This window comes from Vanellus vanellus (genome assembly GCF_965231255.1).
Source record: "Vanellus vanellus genome assembly, contig: HAP1_SCAFFOLD_44, whole genome shotgun sequence".
In the NCBI taxonomy this organism is placed as follows: domain Eukaryota; kingdom Metazoa; phylum Chordata; class Aves; order Charadriiformes; family Charadriidae; genus Vanellus; species Vanellus vanellus.
The window spans coordinates 1269396-1283055 of NW_028127957.1; the positions used below are offsets into that span (position 1 = coordinate 1269396).

General features: G+C 58.6%; 1 protein-coding gene across 1 annotated transcript in view; it reads left to right on the plus strand.

The window, feature by feature from the left end:
• Positions 1-318: 318 nt before the first annotated feature.
• Positions 319-13660, plus strand: part of LOC309684810 (E3 ubiquitin-protein ligase TRIM36-like) — a gene marked incomplete at both ends in the record, with an annotated part of 124746 nt that continues 111404 nt past the window's right edge. The window contains one exon of the mRNA XM_082500669.1: positions 319-345. Coding sequence (XP_082356795.1) covers positions 319-345 — 27 coding nt within the window. The remainder of the gene's footprint in view (positions 346-13660) is intronic.

A 13660-nucleotide genomic window follows, 5' to 3' on the forward strand; every position in this document is an offset into this window, starting at 1 on the left:
CCCCCCTGTCCCCAGCCCAGGTCTTGGGGGAACATCTTCCTCAGCCTTGGCTTTCTCTTCTCTTGGACCTGGAAAAGTGAAACAATGATGGGAATCAGAGCCAAACCAGACATGGTGCTCGCTTCTCACCAATCCCCTACTTTCTGCGCAGGGGACCGATGGTGGTCACAGCACGGTTTCAGCTTTGCGGGGTTGCGGCTGCTCTGAAAGGCCGTTGGGGCCGGTTTTCCCCTACAAAGGCAGGACACAGGCAGAAAGATGGCAGCGGGGAGGAACTGGGGGTACCTGGGTGCTGGGTCGGGGCCGCAGCTCACCCCAATGCACCCTCGGGTGCCCCCGTGTTCTGTGAGGGGGAGTTTCAGGGCCTGAAGGGTTGTCCCTGTGTCCCTGCCGGGCTCACTGTGGTGTCACGCTGCTCTGCGTCGGGCTGGGGGTGGCGGGGAAGGGTCTGGCACACTGGGGCCGTCACTGACCCTCGTTTTCTCTCCCACCATAGAGCTCCTGGGTGTACCTCTCGGGTCTGTACGGAGCCCCCCCGGCCGGCGCCTGCTCCAGGCTGAACAACCCCAACGCTCAGCCTGTCCTCCCAGCAGAGGGGCTCCAGCCCTCTCAGCATCTCTGTGGCCTCCTCTGGCCCCGCTCCAGCAGGTCCATGTCTTTCCTATGTTGGGGGCTCCAGAGCTGGACACAGTACTCCAGGTGGGGTCTCACCAGAACGCAGCAGAGGGGCAGAACCACATCCCTCGCCCTGCTGGCCACACTTCTGATGCAGCCTGGGATATGGATGGCTTTCTGGGCTGTGATCACGTGTTGCCGGCTCATGTTGAGCTTCTCATCAATCAGCATCCCCAGGTCCTTCTCCCCAGGGCTGCGCTCCATCCATTCTCCGCCCAGCCTGGATTTGGGCTTGGGATTGCCCCGACCCAGGTGCAGGACCTTGCACTGGGCCTCATTGAACTTCATGAGGTTGGCATGTGCCCACCTCTCCGGCCTGTCATTAGTAGAAGGCCAGGCCTGCAGCACCCGGTTATCACCCCGGCTCGGGTGGGAGGGGATGCTCCTGCATGGGGGGGTTGCCCTGCACTGGGGGGGAAATGCCACCGAGGGAAGGTCTCGCCAAAGTGGGGGCTGCGCTCATGCTCCCTCTCCCCCATCCCTCCCCAGCTCACCCCGGCAGAAGGTCCCGAGAGCAGCGAGCGGATGGTCATCATCACAGGGCCGCCCGAGGCTCAGTTCAGGGTGCTCTGGGTGGGGGCTATGGGGGGGGGGACAGTAAGGGACAAGTCGCAGGTGTCCCTGTGGTCACCACTGTGCTGCCAGCCTGGCTTGGCCTCCCTCAGCGCCGGGGGAGCTCTTTGCTGGGTACCGTGGTTTTGATGCTGCTGGACGTGGGGACATTATCAGCTTTGGGGATGGAGAGGCACAGCAGGCGCTGCCTGATGGTTTTCCTTCCCGTCCGTCTCCTCCCCAGGCCCAGGGGTGAATATTTGGGAAGCTGAAAGAGGCAAACTTCTTTAACGCAAAAGAAGAAGTGAAGCTTGAAGCCCACATCAAGGTGCCTTCCTTCGCAGCCGGCCACGTGATAGGCAAAGGTGGCAAAACGGTAGGTGGTGGTGCCCCGGGGATGCAGAGTTGGGAATCACCCATCACCCTGCCCACCCCAGGGGGACAAATCCCGGGTGCACAGTGGTTTCAGCGACGTCTTGACCCTCAGCCCCCATGTCCTGGTGGTGGTTCTCGTTGGTCCCAAGGAAGGGGGAGACACACAGGGTGCCTGGTGCCGTGGGGACACCGGCAGTGGAGGATTTTGGCTCTTCCACAACAGAAGCCTCTTGTGGTTCGCTCCAGGTGAACGAACTGCAAAACTTAACCAGTGCGGAAGTCCTTGTGCCATGAGACCAAACCCTGGACGAGAACGAGGAGGTCATTGTTAAAATCATTGGGCATTTCTTTGCCAGTCAGGTACGGTTTGGCTGTGGCTTTACCTGATCTTCCCCGGCCGCTTTCATCCACCGAGGAAAGGTGTGGGGCTTGCTGAGCCCAGCACCACCCGAGCGACCTGCTGCTCTTCTTTTGGGAGGTCCCTGTGTCCCCAAGAGGCACTGAAGGTGTTTCGGTAGCTCCCCCCGGCTGTGCGAGCGCTGAAATTGAGGATTGGCTTGATTGATCTAAAAATGGGTGTTTTGGATGCTGTGCAGAGCAGCACCCAGGGTGTGAATGGACTCCCCGGTGCGGGCAAATCCATGCGCATCCCACCTGGGTGCATCTTCCATAACCTTGTCTCCTGTACACTTAGGTGGCATGGCGACCCCCCAAAAAATTCAGGCTCTCTCGAGGAGTGAAGCACAAGTTAAAAAAAAAACAAACAAACAACCAACCAACCTGAAATTAATTACAGCTTGTCCAGAGTGACAAGTTGGGAGCAGCGAGATGCTCGATGGGGGCTCGGGAGTGGTTGGTGGGGGGAGAAACAGTGCCCTGACCCCCACCTCTTGCTTTTCCCCTCTCCTCCCCAAGACTGCACAGCGCAAGATGAGGGAAATGCTCCAGCAGGTGAAGCAGCAGGAGCAGAAACACGCTCCGGGAGCCCCGGCCCCGCAGCACAGCAAGGGAGGCTCCCGCCGTGCCGCCCAGCACCGCCCGATGAATGTAACCCCACTGCCGGATATCCCACCCCCCCCCCTCCCCAAACCCTCCTCCCCCACCCCCAGCAGGTCAGGGGAGCAAACCAAAGACCCCCCCAAACACACAGCCCCCCATTCCCCGCGGCGCTGCGAGGAAGCACAGCCGAGGGGTACGGGGAGGGCTCTCTCCATCCCACAGCCTCCCCCTTCCTCCTCCCTCGCCTCCCGACGCTATCCCTTTAGTTGGACTAACAGAGGCAGAGAGAGAGAGAAAGAGAGGTTTTATTATTCTTTTTTTTTTTAATTTTTAATTTTTTATTTCCTAAAAACCACCGGTTTTTCATCCCAGGCATGGCCAGAGGAGCTCACCCAGCGTTGAGGGGGGGAGGTTGGGCTGCGGCGCACAGCACAGCGGCTCATCAGTTTTTAAGATTAATGTAACGATAACAAAACTAACGGCGATTTTTAAGTTTTGTAAGGATTTTATTTATTTATTTATTTCATTTCAGAGGGGGTGGGGGCGGGAGGGGGATGTTTGTTTTTTAGCACAAGCCGGCTTTTCTAGAGGTTAAAGAAAGGCCGTGCTCGGCCGTAAACGCTTTGGGGAAAGATCCCGGTTGCAAGGAGAGAAGGTGGGAAAAGAGGGGCAGGGGGGGAAAACAGATTTCCAAGAGGTTGTCAGCCCAGGGCTGGGGGAAAAAAAAAACTAAACACTAGCAAAATTATTATTATTTTTTTAATTTCAAAAATAAAACACACACAACCCCCAACCCCAAATGACACACACACATCCACACACAAAAACTACCTCAGGTTTTCATACCTCAGCAGATTGCGCTTCTGTTTCCCTTTTAGAGATTTCCTATGCCTTGTAAAACTGATAGCTGGAGCATTATTTTTGTTTATTTTCTTAATAAAAAAAAAAAACGAGTTGGAAAACACACTCTTACTGAGTGCGAGGCGGGAGAAGGAAAGCAATCCCACGGGTGCCAGAGCTCTTCCATAGTCTCCTTCCGCTGGCTGAGAGCCAGGGGCCGTTCCTTCGGAGAAAGCTTGAGAAATGTTTGAAAAGACAAAAAGAAAAAAAACAAAGAAAAAAATGGGGGGAGAAAAAAAAAGAGGGGAAAGAAGAACAAAGAGAAAAAGGAGATAAAAGGGGGGGAAGAAAAAAGGGGGAAAAAAAAAAAGGGAAAATGAAAAAAGGGGAGGGAAGAGAAAAAAAAAGGAAAAGGAAACAAAAACCCCAAATATAAAAAAAGAAAGGTAAAAAGGAAAAAAAAAACAACCAAACCAAGCAAGGAAAGTGGTGAAAGCCATCGGGCAAGAGGGACGAGAGCCGGGGGTGAGGTGGCGGTGCCAGCGCTGGCCCTGGGGGCTGCGACACCACACTGCAAAGTGTTCTGTGAAAAAAACCAACCAAAACCCACCCAACGACAACATCAAAAAACAAAGAGAAATCTCTCCAGCTCACAAGAGCCTGAGCTCGCTCTCCGTTGCTTTCGTTCCAGTGTCTCGGGGGGGTCACAGCCGAGCTGAGATTGGGGGGGTGGTGGTGGGAGTTTGCCCCATGGCTGTGATGGGGGGAGAAGGGGTGGGTGGGGAGTGGGGGATGTGGTGTGGGGTTTTTTTTGGGGTGGTGGTGGTGTTTTTTTTGCCAGGTGTCGCTTTACCCAGTGGCTCGGGGAGTGTGACGAAACGGGAAAAAGGGCTTCACTGAGAGGTTCAAATTAACAATTTCTTTGGACTTCGCTCACGGGTCCAATACGTCAGTATTGCAAGTTCTGTGTGTGCGATGGCGATTACACTATTGCAATTTAAAAGAAATTAGCGGGATCCACTATTGCCAGCTACAAATGCCCCCGACAAGTAGCAACACAAACCACAAGGGCGCTAGATATTAATGCCTTAGAAGAGTGCACCAGTCACAAACTCAATCACATGGCATATACCGTACGGATGTTTCTTAGTCACTTACCCTCTCTCTCTCAGGTGAGGTCGCTCCATCCCTGGGAAGTTACCCTGTACAGCGTCCTGGATGGGGGGGACGGATCTCCTAGGGGCCAGCTGTATCCTTGGAGGATTCCCCATTTGTCTCCCCAGACCCTGCGGTTTATATTTCCTGACTCGGTGAGGGTGCAGGATTATGCCTGAGTGGATTACACTGTCTGGGATATTTCCCTCTGGTGGGGCGATAGCGAAGTCTCTGTTGCCAATTTGTGATGTCCGGCGCTCAATGTCACAGGAAGAGTGGTGGGATGGGACCATTTGGTTTTGGTTGTTCTGTGCCATCTTGAGATAAGCCCGGGCTGAGCTGTTCTGCAGCTGCCCCCAAGTTCTCTCTGCACAGCCAAGGCACGGCGGAGATGGAGCTGAGTGGGATGGCAGCTCCCTGCCTCTCACCTCTTGTGCTCTGAAACCGGCTTGGCTGGCTGCTCCCACACAGTGTGTTACTGGCTTGCCCAGCAGGTAAAGAACCCAGATTTGGGACGCCACTGGGGTGTCCGTTAGGGGTCCTGGGCTGCCCTTATGTGGTCCTGGGGGGGGAATCTTGCAGGCCAGAGGGAGTCTGGGGCAGCCCTTCAAGGATCTGGGGGTCCCCTCTGGTGCCTCTGGGGAGGGTTTTGTGGCTGGGGAGGGCCGAGCTGGTTTCAAGAGGTGCTTCCTCCCTTTCTCCAGCCCACCCAGCTCCCCCGACACCCCCACCCCCCCAGGTTGGTGGGTGCCAGCAGTGCCAGCCTGTCCCACTGGGTCGGGCACTGAGGGGGGCACAGCCCCAGCCGCGGGATGGGAGGAGGAACCACAGCACCAGGGATAGAGACCAACATTTTATTTCTTTAACATTTCCCATGGGGGGCACCCCAGGGTTGCGCGGCTGCACCGCAGCTGGTGCCAGGAGGGACTCCAATGTCCCCCCCACAGCTCACCTGGCTCCGCTCGTGATGCTTTTGATGGGGCTCAGTGCGGTCTCTTCTGTGCTACGGACCAAGCGGCTCCAGGTAGGCGACTGCTGCACCGCACTGTGCCGCAGCGTGGGGTGGGGTGGGGGGCTGCGGCGCAGGGCTCGGAGCTGCTCCCATCTCACCCAGCTCCCGGGGTCCTGCAGAGGGACTGGAAGAAGCCAAAGCAAGGGACGACGGACACGAGAGCCCGCCCAGAGGAGCAAAGCGGTGAGTGGCCCTGGCACCGAGCACCATGCAAACAGCCCACACCCCACGGCAGCCCTGAGCCGGGGCTGTGCCGGGGGCTGCCGGCCGCTCACTCCGTCCCCTCAGCAGCTTCTCGGCTAGAGGATGAAGGATGGGAGCTCAAGTCGATGCAGGAGAAGCAGGGAGTGTGGGGGAGACCCCCAGATCCTGCCCCAGACCCTCAGCCTGTGCCCTGCCCTGCCTGTGCTGGGCAGCCCTGCCCGCCTGCTGAGGAGGGGATGCTGCCCGCAGGCTCCAGCGGAGGAGACGGGGTGCAGCGGGCTCTCTTCTCTCTCCTCCTCTGCAGGGCAACCGAGGAGGCAGCGAAGAGGGATCACCGGACCCCACAGGACCCACTGGGCTCCCTGCCAACCATATACCATCCGAGCAGAGATGCCTCTCTCTACCCCGTCCCCCCAAAGCCCCCAGGTCCCCCTGCCCTCCTCTCCCGCCTATAGGTCCTATCAGTGGGGACAGCTCCTTCTGGTCCAGGCACCCCCCGGGCTCCTGGGCCCCCCGAGGGCCACCGCAAGAGCCCCTGCAGCCTGTGCTCGCTGGCCAACTTGGAGGACTGCAGCAGCCTGTTGAGGAGCAGCTCCTCTTCCCAGAGCTCCCTCTACCACTTCCTGGAGCCCTGGCCCAGTGCAGCAACAGAGCCAGTGGTGCTCACACACTCAGGACAACCCCGCTCTCCCACAGCTGCTGCTGGGGCAGTGGGGAAACTGGGGCTGGTCCTCAGCCAGGAGTCTCCACAGGAGCTGCCAGCAGGGACCGAGAAAGAGTGGGTTCCCCAGCAGGGGATGGACAGGACACAGAGGCCCACAGACGAGCACCTGTCCCCCGGAAGGCCCCCAGCCATGGACATGGACAAGGTGGTGCGGGAGATCACCTGCGCTTTCCAGGCCTTGAAGGCAAAGAGGGAGGAGTCCTGCACGACCACAGGCAGGGAGTGTGGCCAGGCAGACCCAGGGCTGTGCAGGGCAGGAAGATGCCCACGGCAGGGCTGCGCCTGGCTGTGGGGCTACCTGAAGGGCTGGTGGAGATGCCACTAGCCGTGTCTGCTTCTGCCAGCCCTGCAAGTGGTGACAGCGCCAGGCCCAGAAGACCAACAGTGCCCCGAATACTGAGCGGCTGTGGGGTGTGGGGCCGGGAACCCCTCTGGGGTACCCCGTATGTGAAACATTAAAGAAATAAAATGTTTGTCTCTAGCCCTCGTGCTGTCCTCCCTCCTCCCATCCCACCGCTGCGGGTGCTCCCCCGAGGGAGCAGGTGCAATCAGCAAGCACTGTGTGTTGAGCTCCCCTGCTCACAGCCATGCTCCGCCTGAAGGCGGCGAGGCAGGAGCAGTCCCCAGCCAACTTGGGCGCAAAAAGGTTCATCTGACTCAGCGGGTGAGGAAGGGCCCGTTTCAACTCCGTACCTTTGGTATTCTCAGGTCGGAGGATTTGATGGAGCCAACTGAGAGCGGCAGCGTACGCTGTGGGGCTCTGAGCTGCTGCGTGGTGCCAGGTCTATCCAATGTCAGGCAGTACGTTCACAGGAGACGTCACCACTAACAACTCTTCCGAGGAAGTCGGTCCGTTTCTGTAGTCGTAGCCTGCCTGGAGAAACAGCCCCACGGAGCTAATAGTCTGCTGAGCAGCAAGGGAGCAGAGTCGCTGACTATCAACCAAGGACTGAAACACAGCAACCCACTCTACTGCCTTCCCCCTACGCCAGCTGCCTCCCAACATCCCCAAAGCTCCCTCAAGACACGGGACTCCTCCCACACACCTCCACTCCCCACACTGCCAACCTTCCCCCTCCCCCAACGCTCCAAAAAGCGGCAGTCCTTAGGGCAGACTCCTTAAGCTGACTCCACAGCTACGGCTCCCCGTCGGCTCTGGGGGAGACAAGGGGGCCCCGCGGGTCTCCGTGGGCTTTAAGGGGGTCCCAGGGCTGCCCACGGGCTCCCAGCAATGCCCGTGCCCACCACCCACCCCCACTTCAGGGGGCCCAGCGCTGACACCCCCCGACACATCTCGGGGGTACCTGGGGGGACTCGGCCGTGGGCTGGAGGCGGGCGAAGGGGGCACGGCCGGGCTGACCTGCCAGAAGAAGGGGGGGTGCTGAGAGCGGAGTCCAGAGCGGAGCCAAGCGCCCCGCCAGGCCGGCCCCGGGCACCCTGCGCTGAGGCCGGGGCTGCCGCCACCTGTGGGGAGCGAGCGGGGGGTGAGGTGGCGGCAGCGGGGGACGGGGGGGCCTGAATCGGCCCTGTTTCCCCCGGGGACCCCCCACTCGGCTCTGCCCCCCCCAAACAGGCCCCGACCGCCCCCCGAGCCCCCCAGCCCGGTCCCGCCACCCCACAAACCCCCCGAACTGGCCCTGCACACCTCCGCGCCGCCGCCGCCGCCGCCGCCGCCGCCGCCCCGCCCGCTCTCCCGCTCCCGCCCTCCTCGGCTCCGGTCCCCCCGTCTCCCCCGGTACCGACCGTCGCAACTCCCGCCCGACGCCGTACACCGGAAGTGCTCCCCCTCACGTCCGCCCACCCGTGCATGTGCCGAGGCGAAAACCCGGGCCACGCCCCCCTGCGTCGCCGCGGCAAACGCGAGCGAGGGGGCGGGGCCTCGCCGAGGAGAACGAGCCCCGCACCACAGCTTCTCTCCGCGTCGGGCAATGCGAGGCCGAAACCATCCCAGCCCTCCCCAAAATGAGCCGGACATCCGCCTGCAGAGCTCCCCCTCACACAACACCTACTCCCCTCCCACCCTTCCCTTCCCTTCCCTTCCCACCCCCTTCCCACCCCACCCCTTCCCTTCCCTTCCCACCCCTTCCCACCCCTTCCCACCCCTTCCCTTCCCACCCCTTCCCTCCCCTTCCCTTCCCTTCCCTCCCCACCCCTTCCCTCCCCTCCCCTCCCCACCCCTTCCCTCCCCTCCCCTCCCCACCCCTTCCCTCCCCACCCCTTCCCTCCCCTTCCCTCCCCTTCCCTCCCCTTCCCTCCCCTTCCCTCCCCTTCCCTTCCCTTCCCTTCCCTTCCCTTCCCTTCCCTTCCCTTCCCTTCCCTTCCCTTCCCTTCCCTTCCCTTCCCTTCCCTTCCCTTCCCTTCCCTTCCCTTCCCTTCCCTTCCCTTCCCTTCCCTTCCCTCCCCTCCCCTCCCCACCCCTCCCCACCCCTTCCCACCCCTTCCCACCCCACCCCTTCCCTTCCCTTCCCTTCCCTTCCCTTCCCTTCCCTTCCCTTCCCTTCCCTTCCCTTCCCTTCCCTTCCCTTCCCTTCCCTTCCCTTCCCTTCCCTCCTCCCCTCCCCTCCCCACCCCTTCCCACCCCTTCCCACCCCTTCCCTTCCCACCCCTTCCCACCCCTTCCCTTCCCACCCCTTCCCACCCCTTCCCACCCCTTCCCACCCCTTCCCTTCCCACCCCTTCCCTTCCCTTCCCTTCCCTTCCCTTCCCTTCCCTTCCCTTCCCTTCCCTTCCCTTCCCTTCCCTTCCCTTCCCTTCCCTTCCCTCCCCTTCCCACCCCTTCCCACCCCACCCCTTCCCACCCCTTCCCACCCCTTCCCTTCCCACCCCTCCCCTCCCCTCCCCCTCCCCTCCCCTCCCCTCCCTTCCCTTCCCTTCCCTCCCTCTTCCCTTCCCTTCCCTTCCCTTCCCTTCCCTTCCCTTCCCTTCCCTTCCCCTCTCGCCTTTTCCTGCCACAGCCCCCGCCCCCCGCTCAGGTGACACCGCACACAGCCGCCATGAGGCGCGGCGGGGAGGGCCGGGGCTGTGAGAGGCGATGGCGGTGAGGGAACTCTTGGCTTTTCTCCTCTTCTTTTCATCTCCTCAGGCTTCGGGCAGCCCCGCGTGGGCGGCTGGAGATCCCCCCCTCCCCTTCCAGGAGTGGCCCCAGCCCTGGGGCGGCCCCCGCCTCCCTCCTCCCCACAGGCTCTCCTCAGGGAGAGCCCCCAAATCTGTCCCCCGGGCGGCCCCACAGCCTCCTGTGAGGCTGGAAGCAGCGGTTTCCCTCGGGGAGAGTCTCCAAACCCGTTCCCGGGGTGTCCCCACAGCCTCCTGCGTGGCTGGGAATGGGGTTTCCCTCAGGGAGAGCCCCCAAATCCATCTCTGTCGTTGCCCTACAGCCTCCTGCGTGGCTGGGAGCAGTGTTTCCCTCAGGGAGAGCCCCCAAATCTGTCCCCCGGGCAGCCCCACAGCCTCCTGTGTGTCCGGGAATGGGGTTTCCTTCAGGGAGAGTCTCCAAACCTATTCCCGGGGTGTCCCCACAGCCTCTTGCGTGGCCGGAAATGGGGTTTCCCTCAGGGAGAGCCCCCAAATCCATCCCCAGGGTGGTCCCGCAGCCTCCTGTGTGGCCAGGAATGGCGTTTCCCCTATGGATGGAGCCCTCTCCTTCCCCCAACCCCACTCCTGGGCAGCCTTTTCCTCCCTCCCACCTTCTCCCCACAGCCTCTTCCAGGGCTGGGAAAACACTCCTGCCCTTTCTCTTCCTGCGGGATTTGAGAAGAAGAGCCCCCCGTCTGCCCAGCCCACACATGGAGTCTGGGCAGCTCCACGCCTTGTGTTTGAACCGGGAATTGGGATATTTCAGTTTTCTTCTGCGATCAGGCCTGGTTGTGAAAGGGCCAGTTGTAGTGGTTAGGCTTTGGTGGGTGAGTAACAGCAAATCTTATTTAAATTTTCCTTTTTTTTAGATTTTGTGTAGGGGGCTTGTTGTCCTCATGCCCTCGAGTTCTTCTCCAGGTCAAGCGAAGCCCCATGGAACTGGCCCTAAGGGCGGCGGTGGCCATGGACCAGCGCCCCTTTGGCGTCGAGAACGTGGTTTATTTTGAGGTGAATCTCCCTGTTTTTCTTGAAAAGCGGGGGTCTGGTTTGTAGTGAGGCTTAAAACCCCGGGTTGTGCCTAAACGTGGGTCTGATTTCAACCTCAGGGGCTGCAACTCTGTCCAGCTCTGACTCACAGCCCTGGCAGCACCGTCAGCATGCCGGGCTCGGCGTTCTCTTGTATTTTGAAGGGTTTCTTACGGATCGGCAGCAGCCGGGGATATTTAGCAGCTGTGTATTGGTGGTGGAATCCATGTGGTGAAAAGATCTTTGGGGTAAAGAGGTGAATAGGTGTTGTTTTCTTTTTTTTTCACCTGGAGAATGTTTCTTGTTGCCTTGTACCTGTAAAAAGATGTTCAAATCGTTACGGTGTTCAAATCGTTTCATAAAATTACCCCCTAGACAGGAATATGTTTTGTGGTTGGTTTGGGTTTTTTTTTATGAGAGTCCTTTCAGCCTGCTCTCCAGGTGGAAATGGGAAATGCAAAGGCATTACAATGATAGATTTGCTAAATCTGTTGCCAAGGTCTATATTAGTGGCTTTCCCTGAAGCGGGGAAAAGACGTCCTGTTTAATTGTTGTTTGCATTTGAAATTCTCTGTGAAATGGATTAAGCAGTGTGGGCTTCTTTTTGTGGATCTGCCCTTGGAAGGAGAGCGCCTTTAGGAAAAGGCTTTTCTGGAGGGGACGGAGAACTTAATTGCTGATGGCTCTAAAAGCGCGCCCTGTTTGGGTGGCCTGAAAACAAAACCCGTGAAAATCCATGACTGAAAAATGAGACTTTCTCCTAATGATCGGGGCTGCTGTTTCTACTGATTGGCCCATGAATAACAGCTCGTTCCTTACTGGTGGCTGAGGACCCTTGAATTGTTTCCCAAAGCCTAAGGCAGCGGGAAGGGCTGGGGTTGTCAGATCACTGCAAATCAAATAAAAGAGAGCGGTTTGGAGTTGTCTCGTTCCCTCTTTCTTTTCCCAAGAAAGAGGGGTGGAAAATGGTAAAATGTTTTGCGGCAAAGTTCAAAATGGCAAAGGATGTACCGTGTGGGGGGTGGGACGTGGGTTTAGGTGTTGGTGGGGACCCCAGCAATAAACCGTAAGAGGTAGAGCAGCTTTGTGGGACTTCAGGGGAGCCTGAGATTAGCATTCCTCTTAAGTGCGGGGGATTTTGGGGAGCCTGGGTGGTACAATCCCCTTCCTGCTCCCAGATTCCTGTCGCTGACCCATCAGCCGGGTGTTAGCAGAGCTGATGCCCGCAGCGGCTGAGGGTCGGCATGATCCCGGCATCGCCGGAGCTCTGGAGCCGAGGAATGGGAGCGTGGCCCGTTTCCATCATGGCTTGTGAGGGAAATAGTGCGGTTTGATATAGCCGGGGTGCGTAAACAGGGATTCCTCTTTGCACGTGTGCTTACAGGGTGCACGCAGGTGTGTTACTTGGAGTGTTTCTTACTGCCTGCGAAGCTTTCCGAGATTGGTTAATGAGCGTTGCTTTGCTGTGCAAGTGCAAAGTGTTATTTTCATGGAGAAACCAGCTCGGATGTTCCATTTAGGCATTCTGCCTTTAAAAAAAGAAAAATATTTTAAAGCTTTCCTTGCAGGCAGAATAACATCTGCTTTTGAGGATTGTTTCTTTCCCTGCAGGGTGGAAAAATCTACAGCCTCGCTAAGGCTGCAGAGGAAGAAAACTTGTCAGTTTCCTAGAGCAAACTGCAGTTTGGAGAGGGGGGGTGGTTTGCCAGAGCGCCTTTTAGCACCTGGTCGGGCACATTTCTTTTCCCTGGGGGCTGAGGTTTAACATCGCCTTTTCATGTGGCTGGGTTTTGGTTGTATGAATTAATGGGTGTTTCAATGGGAACCACAAGAGCTAATTTCTCAGTCGCCATCCCAAAAATTGTGCATTCTAAAAAATCAGAATGCGGATGCAAGAACAGAATTTGGACCAGATTCTCTGGCGCCAGGACAGTGCACCGATGCTGCAGGGTGCTTTCCCCGGCAGCGAAGGCCTGGTCTGGCAGGAAGGCGGTGGTGGGGATGGCGAGGTACTGCCGGCTCAGCCGCCCCATGGCCGGGAAGCGATGCTCGTTCTTCTTCCACCAGCGCAGCAGCTGGTGCTGCGCTTGCAGAGGGGCTCCAGGATGTAGTTTTCCAGTTGCTGGTGGATCTCGGGTATGCTCTCCTCGGGTCCTACCCCAAAAGGATGTCATAGATGCTCTGAGATGGGGCGCTGGTGCATGGGTCCTTGCGAGCAGGCAGCTGGCTGCCGGCATCTGCGCCTGTGGCTTTGGAATCCGAGTTTGGCACCCCAGACTGGGTGGCAGATGGGGACTGGTGGTTGCAAACCCACAACAGCGTGGTTCTCACTGGCTGGTGCAGCTCGCTTCTCAGGCTGGGGCTGAGAAACTGCATCTCCTTGAAGCGCGGGTCCAAAACAGAGGTGATAACTGCTGGGCTTTCGAGCACTTTCTCAAATGCAGTTCCCTTCAGTTTGGAAGACGGCAGAACACGGAGAATGGCATTACATGCGATCTACTCCTTGGTGTGTTGATTGGACAGGGAATCAGTCAAAAGAGAAAATAAGAAAAATTAATTTGCCTTCTACTTGGATGGCAGAAATCTACGAGAGGCAATAGAAGTCGGATGGTTGAACAAAATCTTGCATGGCTTTGAGTTTGCCCTGAGCTGACGGCTGCAAAGCCTATTGCGAAACCTATTCATTTTTGTGATGGTAGTGATTTTTGTTGGTGTTTTGTTTGGATGTCTTAAGAGTATCGTTATCAAGCAATTATCTCCCCCCAGCCCCGCCATGCCCGCCGGCAGCAATGGGCCGATGGGGTCCTCAGCTGTCAGGTGGGAGGCAGCGGCACCGGGGCAGGGAGGGGGATGCCCGGTACCCCCGGGCGGGCCGTGCCGCCGGTGTGGCTGGAGGATGCTCCATGGCTGCTCACTGCGGCATTTCCCATGGCAGGGAGGAAACACAGGGGGAGCAGGGGGTGGGGGCAAATGGGGGAGGCAAAGCATCTGCACGGGGGGGGGGGGGGGCGCTGTGAGGGCCATGG